General features: G+C 43.3%; 1 protein-coding gene across 6 annotated transcripts in view; it reads left to right on the top strand.

The window, feature by feature from the left end:
* Positions 1–687: 687 nt before the first annotated feature.
* The window catches only part of DAPP1 (dual adaptor of phosphotyrosine and 3-phosphoinositides 1), a 97320-nt gene continuing 87721 nt past the window's right edge, over positions 688–10286 (top strand). For 4 of the 6 annotated variants that reach the window (XM_019962398.2, XM_070791154.1, XM_070791155.1 and 1 more), the window contains exon 1: positions 691–940. In XM_019962398.2, coding sequence (XP_019817957.1) covers positions 840–940 — 101 coding nt within the window. In that variant the 5' untranslated portion in view covers positions 691–839. Of the gene's footprint in view, positions 941–10286 lie in introns of all 6 variants that reach the window. The other 2 variants (XM_070791156.1, XM_019962399.2) reach the window with 2 other exon arrangements.

The raw sequence follows: 10286 nt of genomic DNA, 5'->3' as shown, positions 1-10286 counted from the left end.
GTCACAAACATTAAAGCTACTACTTACACCAATTATATTAATCAATACACTGCCAGGGACACAGCAGATAAGGGATATGGAGAGTTAGCAGCAAACATTGGCCCAACAAGTGAAAAACCCTTCACCAATACAATTTCTAATCAATCTTTTAACTGCTCAAAGGAATCTGTATTTAGACAGTTTAAAACATCTCATGCCTCTCACAGTTGGGAGGCTCTGAGCAATCACATGTGGCCAGAAAAACCTATTCAGGCAGGCTAGAGGACTTCCAAAGAAGTTTGTAGGTTGAAACACTATCACACCCAGGAACTTTATTAATTGGAGCTGTAAGTTAACTCTTTTTTTCAGAGAGAGGTAGTGGGGGACAGCCCCCCGTAAAGTCAGAGGTGTAGGTGAGAGCACAAAGCAGAAAGTAGGCAGACTCTGGTTTTGGGGGTAGATGTTCGAGAATTTCCAGGGGGACTCCTGAGGCTCGATCCCGCCTTTGCGTATGCCGAGCCTCCTTCCTCAAGACCTTTGCCACGGGCGGAGCTCCTGCTCCCAGCACTTTGACAGTAACTGCGTGTTGCGTGAGGCAGTGTGGGTGTCCTCAGGGGTGGCTACCTAACTTTGCACGTTTCCTGACTGACACAACACTCCTGCCAGTGCCTTGGGGCTGGGGTGGTGAGTGTCAGTGGGAGGAGTAACCAAGTTTCACTTCCTTGCTGGTTGGAGACTTGCAGCTACAGCCGGCTTGAGTCTTACTAAGGAGGAGAGACTGTGAGGAACAGCAGAGCCGTCCCTCTCTGCCTCTTACCCAGAGCACCTTGGCAGGGGCTTTGTGGACGTGAGGGGTGTGAATGGGCAGAGCAGAATCTCTAGAAGGGAAGATGAGCACCCAGGATCCTTCAGATCTGTGGAGCAGGTCGGATGGAGAAGCGGAGCTGCTCCAGGACTTGGGGTAAGAGGGCAGGTCCCCTGCTCCAAGAGCTTCTTGGGTGAACCTTAACTCACTGCTCCTACCTGAATGCTCAGCTTGATGAGTGATTATCCTTAGTACTGTCTCTTTCTGAGTCTCAATCTTCTATCCTTTTTACTCAAAGGACAGTAGATACTCATCTCTGTGTGGGGCCAATTCCACTGTGAAAGCACATATCATCTTTGTAGATCTAAAAATAAATAGGTGGAGAAAATGGGACAAAAATAAAATATTGGAAATTCTTTGAGATTACGGACAGAATTGGGCTAGGGTCACTGATGTTGCTGGGTTTCCTTGCTGTTATTGATCTGGTTTATAAATAAATGTACTGTTAAACAGTTCTGAGCTCCAAGCTGTGAAATAAACAGAAAGCCTAGACCCTGCTGTAAGGGAGAGGGACTTTTTCAAAAGAGAAAGAATGAGGAAGTGTGTGCAGCCGTGTCCCATATATGTTTCTTTCTCCCAACACTGCACTTGTGACCTCTTGTATGCATGCATGTCTGGAAGGTCAACTTTGAGCCTTTCAAATACTAACAAGTCAGGAAGGGGATAAACTTTCTGCTCCAAACAGGCTGTACATTTATGTAGGTGAAGTCATCATAGTCCTGTCTTTAGAAAGGGACCAGATAAGACAGTTCATCAGGATACTCAATAAAAGAAGCAAGTATTGCACAAGAGAAGGGTGGGGGATTTCCTAGAGAAACTGCTCCTTTCCCCGGATGCACCAGGAATAGACTGGCGAGGCTGGTTTTGACACCTGTGATTCCAGAGAGGCAAGCCCTGCACCTGCTGTCCTACTAAACAGCTCTGATCTTCACAAACACCCAAGGACAGAGGACCTTCACTCATCTCCATCTATCAGAGGAAGGAAGCAAGCACCAAAGGGACTGAATAAGTTCCAGCGGTTACCAATCAATTACGAGTCAGGTTTCCAATCTGCCAGGTCTGTGTTCTTAATCAGAGAAAAACTAAAGTAGGGATGAACTCTCTCTCCATGAAGACTACAGAGAGTGTATCTTTTGGAGTTGTATTACTATAAGAGTTCTCAACAAGTCCTGTCTTTATTAATAGATTTTAAACTTGAGGTCTCAGAATTGAACTCTACCTTCATAAGGTAAATCAGACATAACAGCTAGACTTTTCAGTAAAGGAAACTCCCCTTAAGGGGAGTGGAGTCAGAGCTCCAGGACCAGAAGTCAGAGCTTCTAGCCTCCTGGACCAAATCCCCAAACAGCAGAGGTAAAATGCCCCCTGAGCATCCAAAACAGTCATCACAAAGCCGAGGCACGAAAGCGGGAAGCTGGGCTCTCACTTAGATCTTTATTAACTTATTAAACTATCATTCTTTACGCAATGGGTTATCTAGATTCCCAGCCCACAACTGGTAGGAAGTCCCAAAGGAGAAGAGACAAAGGAAATACTCAGCTCTGCTCCCTTAATTCACCAATCCTTGAACCGAGGCTCTGTGATTGAGTGCCCTTGGCACTCACTTCAATGACAAAGATGAGCTAATGCTGTCTCTTCTCCTCACCTTAGTGCCCATAGCAGGAAATGACTACAGGTAAAACCCACAAGGAAACAGGTGTCTTTCCTCTACATGTGGAGATGGACATCCACTGCAACGCCCAATTACCCCCAAAAGGTGCTTTTATGTCCAGACCTCTCTATTTCAGGAGGCCCGGATATGTCTTTAACATTGGAGGATGGTTTCTGCAACAACAGGCCAGCCACAGTTGTCTAGGGAAATTGCTCTACAGTTGTGTTTCTTAACCTTGGCCATGAACTAGAATAACCTAAGGAGTTTAAAAAAATTCCCTGCCCAGGCCACCCACCAGACAAATGACATCAGTGTTTTGGGAGGCAAGCATTTTCTTTGTAGAGTTTCCAAGTGATTCCAGAGGGAGACTGAAGTTGAGAATCCCTGCACAGAACAGAAATCCGTCAGAAGCACTGAGTCAATGTGCCCTTGTTTTTCATTTGTTGAGTATGTACATGAGGAATCTTAAAGCCATGAATAAATAGATACTGATATTTCATTTGTGGGTTTGGGAGCATTTTGTTTACCAGTTTTTTACAGACATATTTAATAGATAATAGAATCCACTCATTTCTAGTGTACAGTTCAATAATTTGTAGTGGCTTTAAAGAGTGCTACAACCATCACCATAAACCAATTTTATAACATTTTCATCATCCTGATAAAAAACCACAAGAGCATTTTTTTTTTTAATACTCAGTGTTGGGTTAATATATCACCTGGCTGATGGATGGCCCTGTTTCCCAGGTATAAATACTCTGACCATGGGCATTTTCAAGCTGCCAAAGGTTTAACAACAAGCTTACAAAATCCCTGAGAATTTAATAATGGACTTGAGCTCTTGTCCCTCTAGGACAATCCTGATACACTTCTCGTTGGTCATAGGATCTGAGAAAACTTGAAAATGACTTCTTGTCTCTGGCGGAATTCTGAATAAAGTGAAACTTCTTCTTTGAACCTATAAGCTACTGGTTAGGTAGAATTTACCCCCAAGTAGAATGTGGAGGCTCAGTGATGTCTGACTCTTTGCAACTCCATGGACTGTAGCCCACCAGACTCTTCTGTCCTTGGAATTTTCCAGGCAAGAATACTGGAGCAGGTTGCCATATATTACTCCAAGCGATCCTCATGACTCAAGGATCGGTCTAACCTGTGTCTCTTGCATCACCTACACTGGCAGGCAGATTCTTTACTACTGTGCTACCTCGGAATCCAGCTACCCCTAAACTTCTAATTAATTCAGTTTTTCAAATGCTCCCTAAAAACAAAATGATTTAATGCAGTTGGTAGATAAAAAGGGGCTGATTTTATTGCCTTCATTTTAAAATTGTTTTTAAAAGGATTATTTGAATAGTTAGGTAGATTCTTAATGTTTGTATTTTTGATATAGACAAACAGATAAGGTGATGGTTAAATGGAAGACATGTCATGCATTTTTATTCTTCGGTCCCTATTTTCCTCCGGGCTCTGGAATCTATCAGCTCTGCAAATTAACCCCTGAATTGCAGCAGCTCCATCCCCTGCCTTTCTAGGACACACATGACCTGCACAGAAGATGCATTTATTCTCTCTAAAGCAACTTGGATGCAGTTCTGCGTCTCATTTATCAAGTGTCAGCCTAAAAACATTTTTTTCTTCACCCTAAACATATTCACGCAGCCAGAAGCAAAGGGGAAATAACACAATCTGCAATGGTTGCTCAGCTTCACTTACACACCGGCCGAATGGGGGTTGGGGGGAGGTGGGAAGGGAGGGGCAAGGGCCGTGGAGGATGGTCCGTGTGAAGGAGAAGGTGGACAGGGAACAGAGGGCAGGCTGTGTGAGGCTTTCAAAATCAAGTGATGGGGAAAGGAAACAAATAATGATGATTCGAGACACCACCTAATGAGCAAACTAGGCTAGAATTGCTCATCAGTTTCGTGTTGTCCAACTCTTTGGGACCCCATGGACTAGGTCCGCCAGGCGTCTATGGAATTTTCCAGGCAAGAATACTGGAGTGAGTATTCCCTTCTCCAGGGGATCTTCCCCATTTAAGGGCTGCCCTGGTGACTCAGATGGTTAAGAATCTGCCTTCAATGCCTGAAACCCAGGATCAATCCCTGGGTCGGGAAGGTTCCCTGGAGAAGGGAATGGCAGCCCACTCCAGTATTCTTGCCTGGAGAATTCCAAGGACAGAGGAGGAGCCTGGTGTGCTACAGTCCATGGGGTTGAAATGAGTCAGACAAACAAAGCGAATAACAGTTTCACTTTCATTTTAACCATTTAAAATTCCCACAATTCTTTTATTATAACAAAAATTCCTACAAACAATGTAGGAATGGTGTAGGTTTGTAGTTTGTTTAAGGATGCTCCCTTGCAAATGGTATAACTACTACAGACACAAAAGGGATACAATGAAATAAAAATATTTTAGGATATTTTAAAACTAAATATTCATGGGGACTTCCTGGTGGTCCAGAGATTACAAGGGACGTGGGATCCCACGTGCTGTGGGGCAAAAATGTAAAAAGAAAAGAAAAAATCATTCAAATTATCTAGTCATACATATTCTTTCAAGTGAGAAATATAGTAAATATTCCTTTAAAAAATATTCTTTTGTTTTATATATATACTTTCCCAAGTCTCAAATTTGATAAGAAAGTATCTGTGTTTGGCTGTGTTTGTCGAAGTCAAGAAAGTAGATTCTAAGCTCTGGATATTAAAATAAATTAATTAAAAAGTCTCTCACTTCTCACCTCTAAGAGAAAGTTAGACCAGATGAAGGGTCAGCAAACATTTTTGTCCAAAACCCAGGTTATAAATATTTTAGACTTTGCAGGCTTTATGACTTATGCTTCAGCTACTCACATCTGCCCTTGTGGGGTAGAAACAGCCATAGATAACACAAAAACAAATGACTGTGATGGTGTGCAAACACAATGTTATTTAAGGACCTACCCTAAAATTTGAATTTCATATGATTTTCATGAGTCACAAAATATTCTTTTTTCCCCCCTAACTGTTTAAGTATAGAACTCCACTTGGCTCACAGTCGAAACAAAATCTTGTACCTTGGCAGGAATTGGCCCTCGGATGATGACTTGCTGACCTAGGGAATGAGTAATAACAACTAAAGCAAGTTCTCACGGCAAGGCAGGCATTTTACATACACTCACTCTGGTCTTTGAATGATACTGATGTTCCAGCTCTACATCCAAGGAGACTCACCAGCAGAGCAATCAGACTGCCTGGCATCCTAGAGAATCTGGGTCCCCAGTCCATGCTTATCCCATGGAACCAGGTTGTTCTCCTGTTCTAAGAGTCACGTGCCAGCCCCAGGCCATTCACATCATTTGACCTTCACAATACCACCATCAGCACAGTGTGATTATGCTCATTTCATAAATTCAGGAGGTGACTTCAAGTCAGTCAGCTGAACTGTCTCTAGGTCACAGACCTCGATGTTGGTGCCCTGACAGTGCCTAGGAACTTGCTCCAAAGCTGCTACTCCTTCCACGAGATGAAAGAACGTAAATGTTCTAAGAATGGCAATTAGTCATTGCTGGATGCTCACCATATAGCAGGCATTATTTTAAGCCCTTTGCTTGTGTGACTTATTAAATTCACACATCACTGTGGGATAGATACTACCACTTACGTCATTCTTGTTTGCAAACGGAGAAATGAAGGACAGAGCTTTTATTATCACACGCCCAGGTTTACAAGCTCACAAAGCTTCGAATCCAGGAGTTTGGCTCCAGAGCACACATTTTTGTCCACTAATATAACTTCCTAATTTCTGTCCAACTTCTCTCTTCTTATTATACCTGCACTATTAGTGCTGGTGAGAACTGAGAGAAAAAAAAAGTTCTGTGATGACTACCACCAAAACTTTTTTTTTTTTTAACTAAAAGACATTATTCTTTCACATTCTTCATATAATAAATATGCACACAAAGCCAGATCAATATGCTAACTCATCAGAACTTTTAAAAATTGAGGGTAGATTCCTTTCTTCTAGGCTAGACAAATTGAGTAGGCTAAGAAAAACATGGTAGAGTCAAAGCTTTAAAGGAACCTGTTTACTTGATACCAAGTAGAGCAATGAAGCTTGTTCCTCTTCTGGCACAATTCTGTAATCTCGGACTCTAAAAATGAGGGTGATTCTCTTGTGGCTGAGCAAGAGTACGTAACTTGTAGTGCACAGTTCGATCTCTGCTCGAAGCAATCGAATTTCCTCTTCTCTTGCTGTGTTTCTGTTCCTCTATGGGTAACAGTGACTTCCTCCTACTTACATGTGGAAGTCTGGCCACACAGGTTCTCCACACTGAGTGGGGTCACTTTGCTTCATTCATTCTCCCTTCTGTTCCTTCATAGATCCGTCTGTTGAATGATGACATTATGCAAGGCAGTGTGGGAGATGCTGGCAGCAAGAAGTGGCTATCCCCTGGAGGAGTTTACAGGGCAGAGGACAGGGAGTGCCCGTGTGGGTGGAGTTAGAAGGCAGGGTGGAGGGGCCGGGTCATCACTGTGTCTGCACAAGGCACACGGCAGATGGCCGGCAGGAAGGAGATCCTAGGATTTCTGTCAGGTGAAGGCAGAGAGAGAGACATTTTCTAAAGAGAAAATGGCATGAATAACACAGTAGAAGAGGAAAAGCGTGTGGATATTCAGAAAATGAAAACCGTCCACGTGGACTCGGACCCTCCCAGCCCCTGGGAGGGTCATTACTCAGCATTCAGCCTGACTCTGGCCTTCACCTCTGAGAGACCCCACCTTCGGCTACATTCTTTGAGAACGCTTCCACCTGGTTTCTTACCCTTTTTTTTTTTTTTTCAAACCTGGGTTAATTTCTTGTTCCCACCAACTCCCTCCCCACAACCATCCCATCAGCTAGGATAAACTCCTGGTCTGAGCCCACACACTCCGGCTCCTGCTCCCTGATGTGGGCCCATATCTGAACCCCACTGCAGCTGGGTAGCTGAGTCTTAGCTGTCGCTTGGTCACCTCTAGGCTCCCTGTAGTCCTGTGCCCCCAACTCCCTGCCCACTAGTGTCTGCTCCCATTGTCTCTTGTTAGAACTGCTTTGTTTAAAAATCTTTAAAGTTTAAAAAGCGTAAAGGCAAGAGTTCAATTTGTTTTGAGAAAAATATAGCTATGTCAGACAAGGTTACTTTTTGGAGGCACGTGCCGAATTACTTAAGATTAAAGTGCTGTGATATCTGTAATTTACTTTTAAATGTTCACCCAAAAACATAGGAAGAAAATATGGCAAAAAGTTAAAAATTATTTTACCTAAAATATGGATATTATTTAAATATGTGGATATTATTTATACTATTTTTCTACTTTCTTATATATCTGATATTATTCATCACAGTTTAAAATAATAATAAATGCATTAATTATTGATGATTTGGGGAACAAAGAAAAGCACCCAAAATGACCCCCAAAATGACATATTATTCAACTTCTTTCCAGTCTTTTAAAAGCAGTTTTCTGTAAATACACACAGATGGAATTGCGGTCATACCATGTATATCATTTTGCTCTGAATTTCTGGTACCGTATATCTTCTTCATCTACTTTTGGTTCTTTCTCAAAGTGGATTCTGGGTCTGGTCTCTCCTTAGGCAGCCTGTTTCTCTATTTTAAAATCTGAATATTTAGACTGGTCCAAATTCCAGAAAGCCTTAAATAGATTAGGAGTTTGGACTTGGGTCAAACTTCATTTGACAGTATGGAAATATTGAACATTTACAGGAACGTGGAATTGTGTGGCCACCATGCTTTGTTTTGGGATAGATTAACCTGGGAGTTGAGCATGATGCATAGCAATGAGTTCAGAGCCAAGAAAGCTAACGAATGAGGGAGTTTACAGATCTGTGAATAAGAAACTAGGGAGAGGATCTGGGAATAGTAAGGAAGGAACAGGGTTAGATGCCAGTAATTCCTCTGAGCTAAAACCATAAGGGATTCATACCCAAATAAGAATGAGTTCTGCTTTTGTATAGTTTTTCAAAATGACATCAAAAAATTTTTGACAATCTTACTGTCATGAATGTCTTCTAATTCATCTATTGTTTGCTCTATCATTATAAAAATCTAAAGGTGCCTGGGTCTCATTTTACTCCTCAGAGCATTCTGACTCACCACCAGTTTTGTCTATGTTTTGGATTAATCCTCCACATAGTCTTAGAACCATTTCCAGATGATGTCAGTCCTAAGGCCCTCAGAGGTTTGGACATCTGCTCCAAGCTGAGCACTGAGTATTCCTTTTGACAATGAGCAACCTAGGGGCAGGGCTGTAGGTTACACAGCTTTGTCTATTCCGTCCAAGCCCAGCACTTGACAAAGAGCAGAATTCTAAATATCTGAATTGCCTCAAGTTGGGTCAAAACCAAGACAAGAACTCAAGGTCCCTGACTTCAGTTTTCCACACCAACACTGGTGATGTATATACTACCCTCAGACTCACTCAGTCCTCTTAACAAATGGTTTGTCTGCTGGGAAAAATTGACCTCAGTTGGAGGCATCACCTAAACAATGAAATAGACAGGAGATAATGAAACAAGGATCTTTCTTTTTTAAATTCCCCCAAAGTTTGGGACTTTTTCCTATAGATGTAGCTTCCTGAAAGTGACAGTCTCTGTCTCCCGTCCCAGCCCACAATGGTAGGTTGTCAATGACAACTACAGTCTGAGGACACTTACCCCCTCTGAAGCAGCATTTCATGATGGTTAGATTGTAAGGGTAACCAGACTAAGTGCAGAGTCAAGCTTGCTTCCACTCAGATATGAGCCTTCTTGAGAGACCCTCTGGTTTGGGATGTCTGCCCAGTCATTCAAGTCCCCCTCAAGCTCTTATCCATGACATAGTTTTTCTAGTCAGTCTCTGAAATTTGGTTCGCAGTCCCAATCACACATTCCCCGATCCCCAGCCACGGGGAGAACAATGATGCTCTTTTGGTTTTACAGCCGTTTGTGCACGCTGCAGGCGGACCAGGGGACTGGGCAGGATCTCCGCTGGGATGAGATGCAGTTTGCCCTCATCCTCCACCCTCCCCATTCCTGGTGGCTCTGCCCTAGGGTCTCACATGTCTCTGACCTTCCTGTGTCCACTGACCCAAGTCAGGCTCTGTGGGTCTGCGTCCTTCTGGCACTTGGGGTTCTCCACTTCTGTGTCCTGGATCACTGTACTGCGTCCTGGATCACTCTGGTGGGTCTCTGTTAGTCCCTAGGTGTTTCTACCTATGTGAGCCTCTACGTGTGCCTTTCTCGGTCTCCAGGTCTTTGTGTCTCTCTTTCTACAGTTCTTGGCTTATGTGTCTCTGACCCTTTGTGTCCCTCTGTGTCTCTGGATTTCCGAGTCTCTGGCTCTCTTTCTGTGTTTCCACCTCTCAGGACTTCTTGTCTCACTGCTCAGGCTCCTTCAAGAACAAGTTTGGCCTGGTTTCCGACTCCCACAGAATTATCAAACCTGTTCAGTCTGTTTCCTTTTACCTGGGCCTTGGCTCCACGAAAAAACACTGGAGGCCCCACCTTCAGTGCACTGTGTGACCAGAGACATACTCTGGCTCTGTCATCACTCAGGTATGCCCCATTTAGCTCTGCTACTATCATTTGTAAATGTGGGCATTTAGAATGGCAATGGACAATGCCTCGGACCAGCCGGTTCCATCACAGAAACCTCCTAATTGGAAAGACTGTGGTGGGTCTTTCTACAACTGCCCCATGTATCACACTATGATACATAGAGCTTTCAAACTTCTTTGCCAAGCCTCTGCTTGGTTCTGTTTTTTTTGGATGGGATC

This window comes from Bos indicus, chromosome 6, assembly GCF_029378745.1.
Source record: "Bos indicus isolate NIAB-ARS_2022 breed Sahiwal x Tharparkar chromosome 6, NIAB-ARS_B.indTharparkar_mat_pri_1.0, whole genome shotgun sequence".
NCBI classification, from domain to species: Eukaryota; Metazoa; Chordata; class Mammalia; order Artiodactyla; family Bovidae; genus Bos; species Bos indicus.
This window is presented reverse-complemented; position numbering and strand designations above follow the sequence as displayed.